Source organism: Tamandua tetradactyla, chromosome 11, assembly GCF_023851605.1.
Source record: "Tamandua tetradactyla isolate mTamTet1 chromosome 11, mTamTet1.pri, whole genome shotgun sequence".
Classification (NCBI taxonomy): Eukaryota; Metazoa; Chordata; class Mammalia; order Pilosa; family Myrmecophagidae; genus Tamandua; species Tamandua tetradactyla.
This window is the reverse complement of record NC_135337.1, coordinates 19,310,982-19,333,660: the sequence shown is the minus strand read 5'-3', so window position 1 is coordinate 19,333,660 and position 22,679 is coordinate 19,310,982. Positions and strand designations below refer to the sequence as shown.

At 31.8% G+C, this 22,679-nt stretch overlaps 1 protein-coding gene across 10 annotated transcripts in view; it reads left to right on the top strand.

The window, feature by feature from the left end:
• Positions 1-22,649, top strand: part of RNPC3 (RNA binding region (RNP1, RRM) containing 3) — a 40,669-nt gene extending 18,020 nt beyond the window's left edge. Inside the window, exons 9-21 of one of the 10 annotated variants that reach the window (XR_013159249.1) lie at positions 227-378; positions 2,871-3,032; positions 4,029-4,123; positions 4,214-4,272; positions 6,224-6,356; positions 7,064-7,133; positions 8,235-8,278; positions 8,839-8,924; positions 9,678-9,754; positions 11,190-11,318; positions 12,076-12,209; positions 17,601-17,842; positions 22,368-22,645. Coding sequence is in view for 3 of the 10 variants with exons in the window: in XM_077120082.1 (XP_076976197.1) it covers positions 227-378; positions 2,871-3,032; positions 4,029-4,123; positions 4,214-4,272; positions 6,224-6,356; positions 7,064-7,123 (661 nt within the window). In the remaining 7 variants the exon portion in view is untranslated. The other 9 variants (XR_013159244.1, XR_013159245.1, XR_013159248.1 and 6 more) reach the window with 9 other exon arrangements.
• The last annotated feature ends 30 nt before the right edge of the window (positions 22,650-22,679 follow it).

Here is a 22,679-nt window from a genome sequence, read left to right as displayed (position 1 = left end):
TGGTACATGACATAAGAAAAAGATGAAAACTAAGAATTGTAGGGTTTTGAGAAAAGAGAGGTAACAGCCAGTTGAGAAATATAGCACTGAAGAATTAAATGTAAATTACGTCGTGCAGTGCTAGTGAGAGCTATCAGTGCTAGCTTTTAAAATTTAAATTTAAAATAATGTTTAACTCAGGATTTTGTTTGCTCTTGTGACTAATGCTGTGACTGTATTTAAACAGTAATGTGCATCCGGTGCTGTTACCTTCAGATGTATTTGACCAACCACAACCTGTAGGTAATAAAAAAATTGAATTCCATATATGTACTGACATGCCAGCTGCATTTAAGAAAGATTTAGAGAAGGAAGAAAATTGTGAAGAACAAAATTGTGGTAAGAATATTCTAGTTGTTTCGTATGTTATGTAAAAAAATTTTTCAACTAGCTTTTTTGTGTGAGAATTAGGTTTTTAAATAATGGTTCTTTATTTAGTATACATGAACTGTATTTAAATTATCTAATCAGGTTCTTCATCAATATATTGAATAATATCTGTTTTTAACTTCTTAATATAAAATGAACGTTAAATGGCAAAATTGCCACTCTTGCCTTTCACTAGTAATGAACTCTAGGATGAAATTTAGTTTGTTTTCTGTCAGTGTTTGTACTTAAAAATATAATGGAAGAGTTTCTTATTGATTTAATTCTTCATTGCTTATTTAATGTAATGTATTATGGTTTTGAATTATATAATTGGTTAGGAAATAAACAGTGTGGTTATCCTGTAAGTTGTAAATTTCATGTATTTTTTTATCCAAAAAACATGGAAGATATTTACCAAAAACACTATTCTTAAATTTAAAGAGAATGTATTGAAATTAAAAATATATTTTATGCTTATTTTTGACATTATATTACAATGCCATTCCTTTGTTCTTTAAATCTTTTCTCAATTTCAGAAATAATGCAAGCTTATAGAAAATTAATAAAAACAGAAGCTTATAAAGTAAAAGTTTTTTAAAGTTAATATTCAAAGCCCCACTGTCCCCCCCATCCCACTACCTAGAGGTAACTAAATATTGGTGTGTATATATTTTTCCATACCTTACACCATATATGTGAACACATTTTTTATTATTTATTCTTTTAAATGACAGCATGTTTTACATATAGTGTTCATAATTTACTCAATGTCAGCTTACCTTTTTATGGTTGGACAGTATAGTTATATCAATTTGTATTCATACCCTATTGATAGAAGTTGAGGATTTTTCCACTTTTTTACTGTTATGAAAACATTGGAGTGTACACCTTGAACATTTATCTTTGAACACTTGTGTGAATATAGGATAGAGTTCTAGTAAGTGTTGCAAATACAGTGTGTGAAAAACTGTAACTGGTTTTAATTCCTGTCTTTATAGTGAGAATGTGTTACCTTTTCAGATAGTTCCTTTGTGTTTGCTTCACTATTTTTACATATAAGCTTACTTTTTTGTAAGTTTTTCTTATGTCTAGTTATTCTTTGACACACATTTTTATTTTTTGGACTTAATTTACTTAAAGGCTTTACCTGTATGGTGGGGGTGGAGGGGTGGACAGTCATCTTATTCTGCATCTGTGTCATAATAGAATGTTGAAATAACAGTGGAAGCAGTCTTAAGTTTTTCCTGTTACTGATGCTTTCAGGCCGTAAGAGTTCTGTGTTTGTACATAGTTTTTCTGCATTATGAAAAGACTATTAGAACCCTAAGTACAGCCTATCAGTTGCATCATTTTCACAGCTCTTTTGCCCTCATAGTATCTTTGTTTTGTAGGTAGTATAGCTAGAATATTTTGAGTGCATATTTAACTCTATCCTTCCCAAGCCTCTCAGTAAACTACTTTAATTCATACTATATATTGCTGTCTAAAATTAAACATTTTCAATATGTTTGTACTTTTCTACTTGAATAAGTAATTTCTTTAATGTCCAAATACTTGTTTTTAATTACTTCTTGTCGGATCAGGATTAAGGTGGTCTTTTATTTATTTTTTTTACTTTTTTATTTTTTAATCCCTACATTGAAATGTCTTATTTTATGTTTCTCCCTTCTAACATTGTTTTCTGGTTTTAATATTTTAATTATCTCTGTGGAATTTGTTTTAGAGTATTCTAATGTGGCATTATGAAATCTTTATACATAATGTGTAATCTTGAGTGACCATGTCCCATTAGCAGAATGCCTTTGATACCTAGGTCATTTATTTCTTTGATTAATTACAAATTTCTTTTTGGTCACATACTTATTAATAGTTCACAGCAAAATATTGATTATTGTCTCTAAAACACACACCTCTGTATCTATCTGCCTACTCAATATCTTCATAAGATGCCCTTAGTACCTCAAACTAAATATGTAAAAGCTGAATTTAATTTTCTTTCCACTTTGTAGACACTCTAAATGGTACCACTAAGCAACCACTGGCCGTTTAGACACTGTATATGATAACTTTTGTGTACAGTGTCAGAGTTGAATAGTTGTGGCAGAAACTATATGGCTTGCAAAGACTAAATTCTTTGAGTTTTTACGAAAAAGTTTGCCTATACAATCAGTAATTCTTAATATCATCACATAGATGTATGATCATCATTTCTTAGTACATTTGCATCGATTTAGAGAAAGAAATAGCAAGACAACAGAAAAAGAAATAAAATGATAATAGAGAGAAAAAAATAAAAATAAAAAATATATATTAAAAAAAAAAAGTTTGCCTACACTTGTCTAAGGCATTGAGAAAACCAGTGAATTTTAGGGCCAAAAGGTATCTTAAAAACAAAAACAAAAAAACCAAATCTGTTTGAAGGGAGGAATATTTAATGGCTAATGTTAATGTTGAACTCTTAGATTTACCTGCTACTGAAGTTGACACGTCTAATGTAGGATTTGGAAAAATCTTCCCTACACCTAATTTGAACATCACAGAAGAGATTAAAGAGGATGCTGATGAAATGCCATCAGAATGTATTTCTAGAAGGGATTTGGAAAAGGGAAGAATTTCTAGAGAAGGTAACTTCATGAAATAAGCTACATTTATGTCAATTTACATTTTCTTTGATTCTATGGAAACAAAACACGTTCCTACTTCATGTTATTTACCTTAATTTAAGGCATATACTGCAGAATGTATCTGCAGTTAATGTTTTAAATCACCTCTTTTCATTTTAATAGAAGGAAGGTACCTGTCAATACAGTGTTTCAGTCTGTATTTGTATGAGGGGAGAATTGTTTTCATTCCTTAAACTTTTATATGACATTTTAAACAAATTAGTGTATCTCACAAGTCTGAAATTTTATATTCCAAATACAGTTGATAGAACATCACAATACTATGTGCATACAAAGCACTTGTTAATAGAAAATTTTTAATTATTCAGCAATTAGAAATGTATGTTTAAGAATTTCATATCCTCACATGATATTTTTTATTTCTATGGGACTTTTTTTAAGTAAATTTTAGGAAAATTTTTAGGGATTTTAGATTAACATGTTAGACATCATCATGTTTTTTTTCCATTTGTTGGGAATTAATTATTGCCATTAAATGAGAGGAGCTTGTGTTCTCCAGAGGCCAGTTTGTCTGAAATACCTGATTATTATCTTTGAGTACTTCATTATTATCTTTGAATATGGAGTTGGCTGGTGATTTGGAAAACTCACTTTAGGTTGAGCACTTAATCATAACATTTGTTATGTTATCATTTACTCATCTCTTTAATAAAGTAATTGATCTAAAAGACTTTAAATGTTAATACCTTATTAAACAAATTTTATTGTTCTACATTCCTGAAAACTTTGAAAATTAAATTTGCTTTTTATATACAAAGTTCAGATTTTTAATGAATACTTTTTGTAGGAGACTTGTTACTGCTAGCTTCTATGGTTTTAACATTTTCATGATACTTTTGTCTATATTGGATGTTTTTAGAGTTTAGTTTTCTTTGAAAAATTGATGAAAATATCTTAATTTCATACACTTTATGTTTTGTTTTGTTTTTAACTAAGAAATGGAAACACTTTCAGTTTTCAGAAGTTATGAACCTGGTGAACCAAACTGTAGAATTTATGTAAAGAATTTAGCTAAACACGTTCAAGAAAAGGCAAGTTGAAATTTATAAATTGATTTATTATTTTACATTTCTTTGTTTCCTGGACTTCCTTTATTTTTCTTATTCTTGTTTATGTTCCAGGACCTTAAGTTTATTTTTGGAAGATATGTTGACTTTTCATCTGAAACACAACGGATTATGTAAGTTGCAGTCATAATCATTGATTATGTTTTGTTTGTACCTGCTACCTTTTGCTTTTCTTAACATTTTTGCTTTAGAGAAAAGGAAATTGAAGAAGTTGGTCTCATCTGTTTAAATCATCTTTACTATTTCTAGATCAGAGGTCAGCAGACATTTTCTGCATATGGCCATATAGTAAAAATTTAATACTTTTTATTATAGCCATATGGTGTTTGTTGCATTTACTCAGTTCTATCATTGTAGCATGAAAGCAGCCATAAACTATACGTCACAAATAGTCGTGGCTGTGTTCCAGTAAAATATAATTTGCAGAAACATCTTAATTTCCCCCATCTCAATTCTAGAAGAGTGATTCTCAAGCCTACATAAACATCAGCTAGAAAGCTTGTTAAAACATAGTATCTTCAACCCATCCCCAGAGATTCTGGTGCTCCAGTTTGCGATAGGGCCCATGAACTTGTGTTTCTAGCAAGCTTATGGATGATGACAAAGCTGCTGGTCCAAACACTGTATTTTGGAAACCACTACTTTTATGACTCATCCTGAAATATACAGCATTTAGACAAAATTTTTAGATCCTTGCTCTAGCAGCAGCTTCTCATGTTTTAATGGGGCTGCATAAATTTCAAGAGAACAATGTAACTTGTAAATGATACAAAAGCTAATGTTTGGAATTAGAATTTTATTCTTAAATATTGTCTATTTAGTTTGTTCTAAGGTAAAAAAGACCCCTGGTCATATAAATTATAAGTAGGAAGACAGAGACAAGATGAGGTAAGAGGATTTTGAGTGGAGGTAAAATAGAGAGGTGACACAACTAGCTAATTTTCTTTGATCTTCAAGTGAAATCAGTAATTTTAAAAGTCTAATTTGCCTGAAGAATCTTTTTTAGATTTGGTATGTACAGGTAATACCATATCTTAAAATTCTCCATTTGTGCTTGGTAGTGGTAGAAACCTCTTCTTATGAGGTTACCAAAAGTTTCTTTTGCTGGCCATACAAAATGTTGGTCCTTTTTTCTTTGTTGCCGCCTTTGTTGATCAAAAGGAAAATTTATACATTCTTTCTATTTCCAGGATTGCTTGTTATTAGAATTTGAGGGGAATATAATCTATATTGAGAAAACTTTAGACATTAAAATAATAAATTAATAATGTTTTCTGTGGGACTAGTCATTTTTTAAACATTTCACAGCATTTGTTTAAAACATGTTTTATATGCTTTTACTAGTCCCATAAACAACACAAATAGTAGCCACTACTTTATTATGATTACTAGCCAGTACTTTATTATGATTACTGTCTGGTTTTCTTAAATAGCCTTTGAAAAGTTTTATCTCAAAAATGTTGAAAAATGAATATATTATGGAATAATAGAAAACTATATAGTGGAAATGAAAAATTCTGGTTTTTATTTCTGTCTTTGAAGTTAATTATCTGTGTGATCTTGAAGAAGTCACTCAGTCTAAGGTAGGCATCAACTGTAAAATGGTGGTTTTGAGTAAATGATCAGCTGGTTCTCTTCCTGTTCTGAAATTCAGTGGTCGGTTTTCTATGATTCTTGTTAGCCCTCTGTTCTTGGTTATATAGTTGTCTTTTGTCACTTGGAGCAGATAATATTGAACTGGCTGTAAGAAGTTCAGGAATTTTTAAAAAGAGAGATATGGAACCAAAAATGTGTGCTTTTATCGTGGCTAGTAACATAATTTTAAATAACATAAACATTCATAATACCTAAAAAAAAGTTAAAGCACATCATTAAACTTATATGGCCTTCTTGTAGAATCCATTTTAGAACAAAAAATGTAACTTTAGAAGAATGTGTGATAATCAGAGTAGTCTTTTATTTTATGAAATAGCACAATTTTAAATTGTTCAACACATTCCCATTCACTTCATCAAAATTATTTTGACATTTTGAGTCAAAACTACTCTTCCTTGATTTTCCTAGGTTTGATATACGCTTGATGAAAGAAGGTCGCATGAAAGGACAAGCTTTCATTGGACTTCCAAATGAAAAAGCAGCAGCAAAAGCCTTAAAGGAAGCTAATGGATATGTTCTTTTTGGAAAACCCATGGTGGTTGTATCCTTTAAATCAGTCTATTGCAAACTATGTAGTTTTTAAGAGAAACTATTTCACATGTTATTTAAAAGCATCAACAACTAGCATTCTAGCTAGAGATCATTCAATTGCAGTTAAACATTTTGTATCTAAGCTGAGTCAGATGACAATGTTATTTAGATTTTTATTAGAAAATTAAGGCATTTCAGTAGCATGAAGTTAGTAAATTTTCAGCCAAGTCTGAATTTTATTTATACAGCTCAAGAAATGCATAACTCATGCGCAGTCTAAGAGACTACAGTATCAGGAAATAGCATTTGAAGTCATTAAAGAGAATACAATTTGTTGTACTTCTATTTTATAGTTTATTGTGGTGTAATTAACATTTTTATTTGATAATTTTATTAACCAATATCACACTGAATTTTTATTTAATGCATTTGGCAAACGAGAAATCAGTAGGATAGATGAAGGAGTGAAGGTCTATTTGTAAAAATTAATGACTGTAAAGTGAAAGTTTAATCTGTTACTTCCCAAATGCCTAGAATAGTCCTGAACAGCAGGTAGGAGGCACTAATAATATATTAGGTGATTGACTGAAAGTATGAAGACAAGTATATAAGAGATAATTAAACTTTGCTTCTACCCTACATTTGAGAATTCTTGATGATTATTTAGAAAGTACTACTTTCATGTTTGTGAAGGAAACCTTAATATAAGAATATTAGCAATTTGCTCGATCAGCTAGACCAAAACAAGATTCTAAAGAAGGAAAAAGAAAATGTTAAGCTAGTAAAGGTAAGTGTGGATATAACACAAAAGTTCTAGACTATTTCTTGAGATAAAATTAAGGAAGGATAAAAGCCTCTTAGAGAAGTAATTCAGATTTCTCCTACAGTTTTTCCAGGATGAGTTGATTGAACAATGTTTTATAGTACCATTAAACTTCACAGCTATAACTAAAGAATAAAGCCCCGTTTGTATATAAAAATTGTGTGGAGATTGAATTTTATAAGGAGAATGTATCTTTATTTGTCTTTACTGTCTCTACCTAGGGTAAAGTAGTGGTTCTTAAACTAAGTATTAGAATTACCTGGTGGGTTTCATAATACAGATTGTTGGCCCCCAACCTCAGAATTTCTGAGTTAGTAGGTCAGGGGTGGGAGCCTAAGGTGACCAGCCTCCCAGTTTGCCTGTGATGGAGGAATTTCCCAGGACACCAGACTGTCAGCATTAAAATCAGCATAGTGTTTAGCAAGCCGGGACAATGTAGGTTACCCTGGATAGACTTAGAGAATTTGCCTTATTGAGTTACCAAGGAATGATGAGTCAGATATTCCAGGAACTACACTGAGAATTTCTAAAGTAAACATTTAAAGCTAAATTTTCTACACTTAATGATTTACAATTCTGAGTATAAAAAAACTTAGACTCCACAAAAATTGTATATGGAATGACATATTTGTCCTTTAAAGAAGTAAAAGTTAGTGTATTCTTAAGTAGTTTAAGGATTTAAAAAAATGAAACTTAAGCATTTGGTATTATAAAAGCTTAGGCTTTGATTTAAGATGTTAATTGAAAATAATTTTTATTTTTTATTTTAATTTTTCTGCCTTTGGAAACTGGAAGAACATGAAGTAAACGGGTCAAGATTGCTCATTTAGCTGGAAAAAAATCATAAATAAGAGAAAATTTTGCTTAATGTTTATATCCTCTGTGAGAGGTCCGAATATTTGAATTTTGTGTAAAATAACAATGTAGTCAGCAGTCTTGCAAATACCTTAGAGGCAAAGTGAAAAATAACAGTTTTCGGTGTGTGATTAAAAAAATCATTTATTTGTAAATCTAATGCTGAAAGATAAGAAAAAAATTAAACTGCATTCTGCTGTTCTTCTTTAGAAGCATTCCTGCGTAAATACTGCTGTAATACTGTCATGCAAAGTGTATCCTTTCTTGTTGTATCCTTTTTGGGGCAGTGTTTTGTTTTGTTTTGTTTTTCTCCTAGAAATGTTTCATTTCTTCCCCCATTCTTTTGATCCAAATTGAGCAGTAATTTTTTACATTTTGTTCAAATGAAATATTTCCAAAAATGTATGTGTAGATTGAACAAATCTCTCTTAGGCAGTTTTTAGATTTGTTGTTGGATTTCCTAGTATCCTTTGTTACGTAATTTTTCCAGGGAAAGTTAGTGAATCAGGTCAATTTGCTTTAACACTGAATGTAGTCTTGTTTACTCTAATTGTGTATTTCTTACCATAATTCAGTAATATGTTTTCTGTTTTATGATGTATTTGCTTAGATCTATGTAACATTGTGAAACTTGATTGGGGAAAGAATTATTTTTCTTTTAAAAAGTACACATTTTGAAAATTAAATGGATTTCTATGTAAATTCCCTAAATTCCTCACGTCTGAGGTCTTACTATTGAAATCTCCTTTGAGATATAGATAGCAAGTGGAACTATCTTTTTTCTCTTTTCTTTCTTTTTCTAAACAAAACAAAGCAAAAAATGTAATTTAAAAAAGCAATGAAGTGAGAAGACATTGTGTTTACTCAGGATAGCATATTAAGTGAAAAGAAGCAGTTCTGGTGCGTGTGTAAGAACAATGGTTTCTGAACTGGTTGATGACCAGAATGACCTAGACCAGTGTTTCTCAATCTTGACTATACAATGGAATGATGTAGGGAACTTAAAAAAAAAATTACTGATTTTAAGAAAACAAAAAACCTTTAAAAATATACTAACCCCTGGGTCCCTCCCCTAAAGTATTAGATTTAGTTGATCTGGAGGCTAGCCTACACATTGGAATTTCTAAAACCCCTCAAAGTGATTCTAGTGTGCATCCAAGGTTTGGGAACCACGAAGGAGGGACCATACTAATAAATCAGAAAAAAAAGAAAGATTCCTCTAGTAATTCTGACAAAGGACCAGTTTGTATATTACTTTGACTAAAATGGTCAGGTGCCTAATCAGGGATGACCATCTACCTAACCATCCAACCTTTTATAAGTAGAATAGAGGGTTAGAGCATCTGTATTTCTTTCTTGCAAATTCTGCTTTTATTAGTACTGTAAAAATAATTCACAATTCTGTTAATGATCAGTATCACTGTAAGAGTTCATAAAAGCAATAGTTATTGAAATTGCACTTGTTATAGATTTAAGTGTTTTTTTTTGTTTTAGATTACAGTTTCTGCATATGCTGATTTTTAGATATTTAAACATTTTGTCATCCTGACATGATTCACTAATTTTCTAAGTATAAATTTAAGCTTTTAGTTATTTTGAAAATATGAACTGTTTTATGATCATGATTATTAATGGCCTTTTATTGTGTTTTAGGTTCTTTTTGAATTCCATATCTTTCAAGTGTTTTCCAATTTTGAGGAGAAGAAATTGGCCACCTGGACTATGGAACAGTGCGTAATAGCTTTTAAAATGTATTTAAAAATTAAATCTATATGCATTTAAAACAGTTTATTGGAGATATATTACAGGTTTTAATTCCTCATCTATAATAAATTATTTTCTTTCCAATAAAAGTGTTCTTACTTTTTCTTTATGTATATTGTTTTATACATCTCTGAAAGTGTAACTTGGTAATTACATATATTTTTAAGGTACTTTTACAATGCTAAACATTAACTTTCTTTTATGATTATAAATACTGCCATTTTTCGTCCTTGGATACAACGCATTCACCTTTGTGTGTGTGTGTGTGTGTGTGTGGTACTCTTAATTCTGGGTTATAATTCTTTTAGGAGTGGTTTTGTTTGAGTTTGTGTTTTTTTGTTTTGTTTTGTTTTGTTTTTTGGAGTTGAGGAGTTTCTCAGAGTTTAAGCAATTTATATCTTTGCCCTAATTTAATTTTCCATTTTTGTATCCCAAAATAGAATCAGATTTATCACTTAGAGGTGAAGATATTTCCCATATAAAATTATTCTCTTAGTGAAATAAGTTTCAACTACGTATTTTCAACTATAAGTAAGAAAAGTTTGATATTTTTTATTTGACTTATTTTTATTATACTGTCTGGTGAATATGTAATAATAGCTTCTTCATCTTAGAATCTGGGGCTCAGGTCTCCTGGTGGAGTAATGTTCTGAGTCATAGCTTTTTCCTTTTTACTCATACCTTTGCAAAGTGAAGAGAGTAAGAACATTAAAAATAGGAATTAGAAGTATGGAGAAGTGAACCCTTGTTGTACCAAAGGCAACATGGTATTTGTGGCCACTTAATTTATAGGTTCAGATTCTCAGACGATGCAGACTTAAGTGATATAAAAACAGATTTTATTAGGGAAGTAATTAATGAAAATAATTAAAAGAAAGTAATAAAAAGAACTTTCAAAAATAAGGTATAGTTAGATCACTAGATAAGATGGCACCAACACCTGAAGAGAAGTGCTGGGAAGACTTGGAAGCAGCATTCAAAGTCTTATTAGTGAAAACCACAGCAGTCTTGGAGACAGCATTCAGTGTCTTAGTAAAAATCCACAGCAAAGCATTCTTTTCTCAGATAAGATTCTAATGAGATGCTCTCTCTTGTCATAAGATTCTCCTGTCTCCTTCTATTCCTCTAACTGCTTACATGCAGTTTTTATGATATCTTTACTCAATAGTGGCTGAATTCCAGTTCGCTTATGTGACCAGGCCCAGTTGGTCCTCTGGGAACTGGCTAGGGACCAACAGGAGCGTCCTGGGACCTAGATACCATTATCAAAGTACACCTCCTTCTGGGAGGATAGCCAGTCCTCCCAGCTGGAGTGCACATTTCAACCGTTTCTTACCAAGATCATGCGAGGGCAACATCAGGTGAACAGAACAGACTCTGCAAATACATCTTTCTTTACAGCCCTGACACATTCTAATGTTTAGATGTGAAGTCAGGAATCATTAAAGAAGACTGAGGAAGAACAGCTGGAAGCCAAGCTAATAGGAGGAGTGATCAAATGTTGTGACAAATCTCAGTGATCCAAGTTAAGTGAGTTCTGAGGATTGAACACTGGGTTTCACAACATTTGTGATTTGATTAGTGGAATGAATGAATGGAAATGGTCAAAGGAATGGTATAGAGGAATTGAATAAAGTGAGAATTGAAGACAGCTATTTCAAGGAGTCTAGTTCTAAATGGGAAATGGAGATATGGGTTGTAAATGGAGGGTTTTGTGGAATCAAGAGGATTTAAAATAAATTTTTGGGCGGGCCACAGTGGCTCAGCAGGTAAGAATAATGCTTGCCTGCCATGCCTGAGGACCTGGGTTCGATTCCCGGTGCCTGCCCATGTAAAAAAAAAAAAAAAGTTTAAGAATGGAAATAATAGCGTATTTGTATGTGAAAGGAACACATCCAGTAGGAAAGGGAAATTGCTAGAACTCTAAATCTGGTTTACATAGAAGGGTTAGCCTTAAAGATAGGTATGCATGCAGATACCTCATTAATAGTAAAAGGAGGAAGGGCAGATTACATCAGTCTAGATGTAGTTTGGTAGATATAATATGTGCATTTGGAAGTTTTCTTCTATTTTCTCAGTGAACTAGGAAACAGAAGAAGAGGGAAGAAGTGCTGGAGGTTGTAGCAAGAAAAGAAGGTGTAAAATAGACATCTAAGAAATTGGGAAAATGAACAGATTCTTAGAGGGATTGCCAGGCAGTACCTAATTGCCCTGTTGAGGTTTGTGGTTGTCAACTTAAAATGAGACTAATGAACGTTGTTTTGTTTTTTTCTCTAATTATTCTCAGCATTGATACTATCACTGAATAAACCCAAGATTGGATTTAACCAAGGTTGGAATTTTCCCAGGTGACTATAACCAGAAGGGGAGAATGGCAAAGATGTTGATGATTGTAAAGAGGGGACAGAGAAAGTAATCTGGGTAAGGAGAAAAATGAGAAAATGATGGAGGTTAAGGACAGTGGAAACATAGTATCATTTATAAATTGTAGTGGAATTGAAGATGTGTTGAAATTGTTTACCAGAGGTAGGAATTAGAAATTTGGAATGTTGAAAAAGAGAGTAGGATCCCTAAAATTGAGAATAGTGAAGGGAATATAGTAATTAGTGCCATAAAGTCTAGAATATGAACATAGGAGTAGGGTAGAAACAGGGTCAAAGAAAGAGGTGAATTCACAAAACTGAGAAGCAAAGGTATCAAAAGAATCATATAATTATGACAGGAGTAATGAGTCAAGATCTAAATAAAATTGTTCCTTAGAAGGTGTAAATCTGTCAGTTATATAAAAAACATTATTTTTTAATATCAGTGTAGATAAAACAGGTTCCCCATCATGTCATGGTGACAGGAAATTCAGTCTAAATTGCTGAGAAACTACTGTGGGTTTACAGGTATAGGTTCTAGATTCAAATCTTATATCTATGGCTTAATTGCTTTATGGCTGTGGGCAAATTCTTTACACTATTTGTGTCTCAGTTTCTATGGGCATAGTAATAGTATCTGCCTTTGGGTTGTTGTCAAGATGATTTGATGAATATAAAATACTGAAAATGTGCCTGGTGTATAAATTCTCAGTAAAGATAAGCCCTTTTGTGAAGTAGTTCTCAACTTGTCCCAATCCCTAGGATTATATAAACATTCTGAGATTTTAGACAAGGCTTCAGCTTATACTTCCACTTTGATTATCCCTGAGATGCCCTTTATTCTAGCCCTCATGATTCTTCACTTCCAGCCTACTGTTCCTTCCTTATCTCAATTGAAGCTTGAGAATATTTGGTAAGTTTAAGACTTTAGGTATCTAGAATTTAACCTCCCTATGGCTAATCCACAACCATCCCAACCTCATGATTGCTTAATAAAATTGTATTAAGTGAATGTACACATTCAAAACACTTAGAATAGTGCCTGGATTTAATTATTATTTATATTATTATTCCCTCGTGTCTTGATGCTTTCTTGCTGTTTACTATTTCAAAGTGGTGGTTATATTTTGTGAAATGTATTGACTGTTACCCTTTCCAATCTGAAAATCTGTCTCTGAGTCTTCAAAGGTATTTATTTCCCTCTTTCTTGGATATCATAACTATCATGGGTTATCTTTTCATATGAAGAACTTTTTCTCTGACTAGGAGAAATGTGGGATAAACAAGAAACCAAATGCAAATTGTTAATATATTTTCAAAAAATAGTTCTTCCATAGTTAACAAGAATTTATCTGCATTAATAAAAACATCTTTCAGTTTGGAGTTTTAAGCTTTTCTTTTCAGTTTACATTTGATTATACAACCAATTGTAATCCCCAATGAAGAATGTAAATTTCAGTTTCCTGCTTGCAAAAACAGAATTAGATTTTAAATATACCTAAATCTGTAATATATTTTGAAATATATTTTAGTTATTATGAAGCCACACATGAAATAATTGTTTTCTATGCTGTTTTTTTTTATTTTAATTTTTAGAATTTAAGTAAGTTTGTTAATCAGAAATCTTCAGAGAAACATCACAACATTCAAATTTCTCAGTTCCTTTGTGTGTGTTTTTTAAGAATGTTAATATCCAATAGCCTCAATTTCAGCCGTAAGTGCCACTTATTCTAACTATACTGGATTATTCATGATTCTTTAGCCCTCACAATATAGTCTTTCATCTATATTTTAATGAGGCTGATTCTTCTAGCTGGAATATACTTTTCTTTCAGCTCTATTGAGGCTTCTGTTCTGCCTTGAAATCTACTTACAAACATTCCTTGGTCTGCCCCTCTCAGGTTTCCTAATTGCAGTTAATGTATGTCTCTTTTTGCTATAGCACTTTGTAACTTCTCTAGTAACTTCCATTTCCACTTTTGTCTTTGGGTAATTATTATACATATCTTTAAACTAGACAGTAAATATTTTTAATAAAGGAATTTGGTAGTATTCATCTTTATATCTTCTCATATTGCCTTGAAGATAAATATTCAGTGAATAGCAATCTGAATTAAATATAATTATTTAATTCAGAATAATTTTGGACATGTCTTCCACTGCTTTGTGAAACAAGACCAGAAGTTTTAAATACCAAAGCAGTCCTACATTGATTTCAGAAGCAATACTTTTGCTGTGTCTTTTGTCTCTCCTTTCTCATTTTGGCCTAAAGTACAGTCTCATATTTGAAATCTGTAAATGTCTGCAGACCCCGGGGAATTTATGCATCGAAATTTGAGAAATTTTACATTAAAAGTTAAAACACTCAAGCTGTTCAGACTGTTCAAGCTTGAATATAAATATTGAAATCTTGAAAGGTAGTCACATAGACGATTCAGAATGTCTACATTCCTCCCAACCCCCCCTTCCCATATCAGATACAAAACATTATTTCCGAAATCATCATTGAATTAAAAAATCCACTAGAATCTGATCAGTATTCCCCATGGTGACACTGGTATTAAGCAAAGGGCATGATTTTTTTTTAATTAGTAGCTTTATCCCTTTTCATTCTATTCTCTTAACCATACTGGATTATTTATCTCTTATTATATAATATAAACTGTAAACCTTAATATAGTTGACCTTTCTAAGCCTATTTTCTTTATATGTAAAATGGGAATAATTACACCTATCTCAGGAGTTTTGAGAAATAATGTATATTTAATTCTCAGTACTCTTTGGAGTTGCATGTGACAGAAAACCTTGATAAAAACTTATTTTTTTAAATGGGGAAAAATTATAGGTTAACTGAAAAATTCACTTGCAGATTAGCTGTTATACAGGGCTTTTGTTATAGGCTAAAATTATATTATTAGGACTTCTTCAACTCTGTGTTGATGTTTTTTTAAAGACTTGTTCAATTTCACACTAGCCACCACAGCTGGAGGAATTTGGCACTCTGAACTACCCAATTCTGGGTTGAGCAGTGAAGTTTCATCTAAACCATGTGGAATGAGAGTGGGTGAGGTACTTGTCCTCAAAAAGAAAACATAATATTGTTATATGAAGAAGGCAAACTAGGAAGCCAATACCAGTGTTTTACTACAATATATGAAACTACGGTCATGTGGTGGTTTTCCATTTATGCCTGTATGGATAAAGTATGTGCTGAACCTGTACTCTGAAAACCCTGTACCAATTTTTTAATAAAAGAAATCAAAGAAGACTTAAGTAACTGGAGAGATAAATTGTGTGCATGGGTCAGAAGACTCAATATTAAGGTTGGATGACACACTATCCGATTCCAAGACTTAAAGCCAGAGAAATTGAGATAGTATTGTACTAGCAAAAATAGAGACATAAATCTTTGGAATAGAAAAGTCCAAAATTAGAACCACAAATGTATGATCAGTTAAATTTTGACAAAGGTGGAAATCAGCTATTAAGTGGAGAAAGATGATATTTTCAACAAATGATACTGAAACAACTGACCCCCACCCCACCCTCCAAAGAAAGAAACTTGACACATCTCCTCACCTTATATAAGTTTTATTAAAAATTGGCCATAAACCTAAATGTAGAATATAAAACTATTAAAAAACTTCAGGAAGAAAACATTGACTAAAATCTGTGACCTTGCCTAGGCAGGGAGCTCTTTGTACAGCAACAAATATGTGATCCATAAGATAGTAAAAATAGATAAATTTCACTTCATCAAATAAATGCCTGCTTTTCAAAAGACAGTATTGGAAGATGAAAAACCAACTACAGAATGGAACAAAATCTTTGCAAGCACATGTTTGACAAAGGTCTTGTATACAGAATATAAGGAACTCTCAAAATCAGTAATAAAAAATAATCAAAACTTAACAAATTTGAACATATATTTCACTGAAGATTTAGAAGTTGCAAATAAACACATGAAAAGATACTCAAAATCCTTAGTCATAAGATAAAAATGCAGAATAGAGGCACAATATATCACCACACACCTTTTAAATGGCTTGCCAAAAATTCTGGTAGTAGCAAGGGTCGTCCAGGATGTAGAGCAACTAGAGCTCTTAAATACTGCTGTTGGTGCAGAATGGTACAGCTGCTTTGTAAAAACAGTTTGTGACAGTTTCTTATGCATATGCTTATGTGTGACCCAGCCATCACCCTTCTAAGTATTTACCTGAGAGAAACAAAAAACTATATTCACAAAAAAAACCTGCAAATAAAAATTTATAGTGGCTATATTCATCATACTCCAAAATTGAAACAACCTGAATGTCCTTCAACTATAGTATCTATACACACTATTGATGATTGATGCATGCAACATGGATTTATCACAAATGCATTTACCTCAAATGCAACCATGTTACATAAAAAAAGCCAGACTCAGAAAGTTGCATACTATATGCTTCAATCTTGATGAGTTTATGTAAAAGGGAAAACTAGTGACATGGAGCAGATGAGCAGTTGCCATGGGTCAGGGGTGGGTGGATGGGCACAGGAGTTTGGGGGAGTCGTGAAAACATTCTATATTTTGATTGTGGGGGTAGTTATATAGTGTATGCATTTTGATGTACACAGATCTATACATCAAAACATAAATTTTACTGAGACACTATGAAGCATATCAACATATGTGTAATGGATTTCCCAAAGGAACAAAAGTGGTAAGGCGGCAGAAAAAATGTGAAGAAATAATGTCCCTAAGCTTCCAAATTTGATGAAAATTGATTAGATCTACAAGAAGGCAAGAAGGGCATGGGCCAATAGAGAATATATTTACTTTCTTCTCATTATTAAAAGATAACCATTCAAAGCAAAATCATTAACATTGAGAGGTGGAATTTATTAACAATTGTGAAAGCAAAAGATATGACAACAATCACAGAAGGGCAGGGAGTGATTAAATGGAATTAAACTTCTCTCAGGTTATTACATTTGTAAAGAGAGAAGTGTAAAGAAGGGAATGGGATGTTGGACCTGTTAGAATCTGGTTCTAAATAGATTCTGATAATTTAAGAACGCATGTTGTTAGCCCTAGAATAACCAATAAAAACACTGAAAAGATGTAAGGCTAAGAAGCCACTTGAGGAAAAAAAGAAACTCTTAAAAATTATTTGGTGAATGCAAAAGAAGATGCGATAAAACAGCAAAAGAACAACAAAAAAAGGATAAATGGGAAATAAACCATACAATAATTACACTGAATGTTAATGGACTGGATAAACAAGAGGAAGACTCAACTACATGCTGTATACCCAGATGTGCCGGGTTGAAGCTATTGTGTATACTCCAGAAAACCATGTTCTTTAATCCTTATTCAATACATTTGGGTGGGATTTTTTTTTTTTTTTTTATTGTTTCAATGAAGATGTGACCTAACCACTTGTGGGTGTTACCTTTTGATTAGGTGATTTCCAAGGAGATCTGTCTCCACACATTCAAGGTGGGGTTGCTTACTGGAGTCCTTTAAGAGGGAACCATTTTGGAAAAAGCTTTAGAGCTAACAGAACCAACAGAGCCCACACAGCCAGAGACTTTTGGAGATGTGGAAGGAAGATGCCCCTGGGGAAGACTTTTCAAATGGGAAGACAAAGCGAACAGACATTGCTATGTGCCTTTCCAGCTGAGAGAGGTGTCCAGAACCCAAAGGTACCAGCCACGTGACTTCCAGCTGACAGAGCTATTCTGGATGGCATCAGCTTTTCTTGAGTAAAAGTAACATTGGAGCCTTAATTTGGACTTTTTCGTGGCCTGACAACTGTAAACTTGCAACGTAATAAATTCCCTTTTCAAAGCCATTCCATTTCTGGTTATTGCATTCCAGCAGCTTACAAACTAAAATGCCAGGTTAACACATTTGTTAAAGTCATTGACCTGTACATTGAAAGTGTGTGAAACTTATTTCAAGTAAATTGTATCTCACTATAGTTGATTTAAAGCAAAAGACACTTAACAGCAGATTAGAGCCAATTTAAGAGAGAGTAAATTGAGATACAGCCAAAGAAATTATACAGAACGCAGCTCAGAGAAGAAAATAAAAGATGGAAAATATGAAAGCAAGATTAAGAGACCTAGTAGATAGAATGATAATTTATATGCTCAATTGTAGCTCCAGAGAAACAGTAAAAAGCAAATCAGACAACGGGTGAAAAAATATGCCTTAGAATTTTCTATATTTAATAAAAAAAATCAAACCCCAAATTCCCATGAAAGTAGAATAAAAGGAAATCCATATTTAGACACAGCACAGGAAATTACCTAACAAAGGCAAGAATATTTTAAAAGTAGTAGAGAAAGGGAGAAAAACATTTAAATGAAATGGCAATTACACTGACTTCTCAACAACAAAAATGGAAGCCAAATGTCTTCTGAATATCCTCAAAGTGCTGAAAGAAAATAATTTGTCTCATGATTCCACCCAGACAAAATAAATTTTAAAGAATAAAGACGAAGTAAGACATCTCTAGACAAATCACTAAGAAAATGTGTTCTCAGAAAAGGAAATTATAAAGGGAATATTTTAGATATGCAGAGTAATCCTAGATGGAAATTCTTACAGGTAAGAAGAGTCAATAGCAAAGTAAGTGTTAACTATCTCAGTAAATCTGAATACTGTGTCTATTTGAAAATCAGTGTCTTGCTGGATAAAAAATATGAAACATTTTAAAAATGAAAACAATAATTATTACCGGGTATAACATATAGAGTAGAAGTGTTCTAAGATGATATTACTATCTTTGGTAATGGAAATAGATATTAACTTTGAACTTTGAAAATCTGCATGGTAGTATTTCTGTTAACCACTAATAGAACAGAAACAATGCATAATTTCTACTGTGGTAGTGGTTAAATCATAAATTCATAGAGAATAATTTGATGGGAGGAAAGATGAAAATACAGAAACAATCTGAGTTAAGATGGTGGATTCAAACCAAAATATATGAATAATTACATTAAATATAAATGGATAAATGTCTGTTAAAAGAGGATTAAGAAGGGGTTAAAAAAATTCCATCAGAGAAAAGATAGAAGTAAAGACTAAAATAAGACGTACCATGCAAATTCTAATCAAAGGAAGTTAGTGCAGTTTTATTAGTATCATAGATTTGAGGCCAATTCAGTGTCAAAGAAAAATGTTTCACTATCTTACTAGAAATTGAGCAATTGTAAATTTTATGCATTTTACAACTTAGCCTCAAAATAGCTAAAACCAAAAAAATTCAGAATAGTAAGAAAAGGCAAAGAAATTGTTTTAATGAGATTTTTAACATAACCTCACTAATTTTTAGAACAAGCAGTTTTTTAACAAAAGTTTTAACTAAGATGTATATATAAAAAGCACAATAGCTTTACAAAAATTGTCTACTTATTTGGGACTTAAGTCTTTAAAAAACGAAAGGATAATAATACAGAAGTGTTAATTGGACTATAAGCTTATCAAATGCCCTTAAAATTAATTTCTACATATTCTGGGGAAGTATTTCTCCCAGTAAAAAGTATTATTATATACATAATATGTATGTAATTCTACATTCTAAGGCATAGTTTTTTTCACCCAGTGCCTGATTCCTTGTTAAGGTTAGACAGTATAAATTAGGTTTAAATTTCAAAACACCACAACACTTAATCCTGATTCCATCCCTTCTTCCTCAAACTAGATCTGTTACTAGTTTCTTGTGTGAGCTACAAATTCGGTATCCACATGAAATGTACTACAATTTCGGGGGTGATTTTTTTTTTTATTTATATAAATGGAGTCATGCTATGATTTTTTTTGCACCAAATAACTTTTTCCTGTTATTGACATAAACGTGCCCCTTTTTAAAAAGACTGTTGCATTGTCTCTCAGAGTAGGTATTTTTTGTTGTTCAGAAGTTTTCATTTTTGATGTATCCAAAAATTTCCTTTGTTTGCTGTAATTACATAGTCTATAGCTCCAGGTCTAGTGTAAGAATATGATAACTAAAATTTATTTAGCATTTACCAAGAAGCAGGCAATATTCTTAGGGCTTTATATGTGTTAACAAAGCAAAACCATAGAGCAGAATATAATTCTTTTAATCCTCTCAGGTACTCTATGGTAAGAAATATTTTGTTTTTTATTCACTAATGGTGAAAATACATGTAAAAATTAATTAACTTATGCAAGGTCATACTTCCAGTAAGCAGAGATGACAAGATGTAAATTCAGGTGATTAGCTTCAGAAGCTAAACTTCATTATTACGCTCTACTGCCATTGTCTTCTCTACTCCAATGTAATAAACATTCTATAGTTTGTTCTAATACTTTCTTATTTTTTTATTTTTATTTAATAGTATTCCTGTTATTAATCCCTCAGATAAAATTCCATCTAATTTATCTATTTCTTTCCATATTTTAGATATATTCTATATCTAATCTATTTCTTTTAGGACTTAGATCTAGAAAAAGCTTTACCTTCAATAAAAACTGCTGTTCTATGTCCTAATAATAAATGCATAAAACAGATGCTTTCCTGTTTTGTTTTCTATGTGTTAGAGGGAGAGAGAGAGAGCTATTGAGAGGTATGTGTTGTTGTCTGGACATTTGTGTTTTCCTTTATATATATATTTTTCTACTTTTAGTTTTCTATTTTTTTTATCAACTTATTAAAATTATTATGGCAATAGATGGTTTTTGTTGCAAGCTACTTTAAATTGTTATTGGTAAAATATGAATAAATGAAATAATGAGCCTTCTCAAAAGAAGAAATCCAAATGACCTAAAAGCACGTGAAAAGATTCTCAGCCTTGCTAGTAATCTGCAAAATGCAAATTAAAATGAGAAATAATTTTTCAGCTATTAAAAAGGCAAAAATCAAAGGCCTGATAATATCAATTTTTGATGAAAATATTATTAAAGTATACTGAAAATATGATTAATAGTATACTATTATATTAATAAAATAGAACAAATCAGTACCTTTGTAAAGGCGATTTTCCATAATAGTAAAATATTAAAAGTGTGCTTTACCTAAATTTTATTTTTCAAAATAGCAGGGTAGTTGTTATGAGCACAGGCTGAATTGAGTTCATGTCCCAGCTAAATCATTTATTATCTGTGTAAACAAATTAATTTTTCTAGCCTCGGTTTTTTCACTTGAACAATGAGAATATTGATAACAATTATAACAATAATATTTTAATAGATCTATTGTGAGTAACACACAAAATAATGCATTTTAATATAGTGTGCAGCACGTAGAACTCAATAAATGTTTGTAATTGTAATTCATTTCAGGTATCTTACTATCCCTAGTAAGAAGATCCCATCCTCCAAAAACAGAAATGGAAATATTTTTCTTGCAGAAAGATACTTGATAATATTATCTGCATATACCAAAAATTGTATATTTCAAAGATTTGTATAAAAATGTGAACGGGTAATTCTAACATCATTCAACTGATATGCTCTTAAAACTATTTGTTTGGGGATTTTGAAGTTACCATATCAGAGATGTCTTTACAAAATTTGTTTTAAAATTTTACACTATGCAAACACCATATAATGATCTCCTTTTTTTTTCCTGCATGATACAAATATAGTATATCAGCATAAGGTTTAAGAAGACTTGAAAGGTTTTCCTCTCTGAAGAAAAGAATTATTTATATTTATTTGTTCCATTGTCTAAATGGTGTGGAAGTGGTTTGCAATACAAATTCAGCACTTAGATTTGCAGTTCCAATAATGATGAACTAGATACTTAACACTAACCCTCCAACACAAATGAAAAAATAAGTAAATTGACAAAAGAGTGTCTAAAAAAATTAATCTTTTTAAAAGCAACAAAACATTTACATGATAATGAGAAATTTCTTAGCCAAAATCTAGAAGGCAATAACCCAACAGAGACCTAAACCCAGCAATCAGTTATGTTTGCCTTTAGGGAGGTTGCCAGTTTAAAAGAAAGAGCACCAACACTGAGCTGTATATTTGGTACCTCATAAGTGAAATACTGTCAAAATCCAAGGCTGCCTAAGGTATGGAATGTTATACTGAGGTAGGCTAAAAGAGGTCCATCTAGGCCAGAGGCATCTGTCGGCCCTGCAAGGGAGCTGAAGGGTTAAATCAAATTCTAAGCTGCAGACTGCTATAAAAACTAACTCTGTAGAAAACTGCTTAACCCCAAGGCAAGTGAGAATTTTTTTGCCCCAGTTTTCAGAAACAGCAGAGAAAAAAAGGAGGAAGAAAGGAGGGGTCTCATCATGAGAACGAGGGAGATTGGAAATTTCCACTGTGAAATGTCGGCTTTCAACACCTAGCTCATCAGCATATGGCAAGTTACATATATAAACCCAACGGTTGTCTCATCAGGACATTCCTCAATCTAGAGGACACCCGTGGTGTGCCCTTTCACTGTGTACTTTGATTTCAATAAACTTTCTTGAATGTTTGCTGCTATCTGCTTTGCTGTCTTTGAATTCTTTCAAATGATGAGAGACTGGACCAGAGCTCGGACCTGTCCTT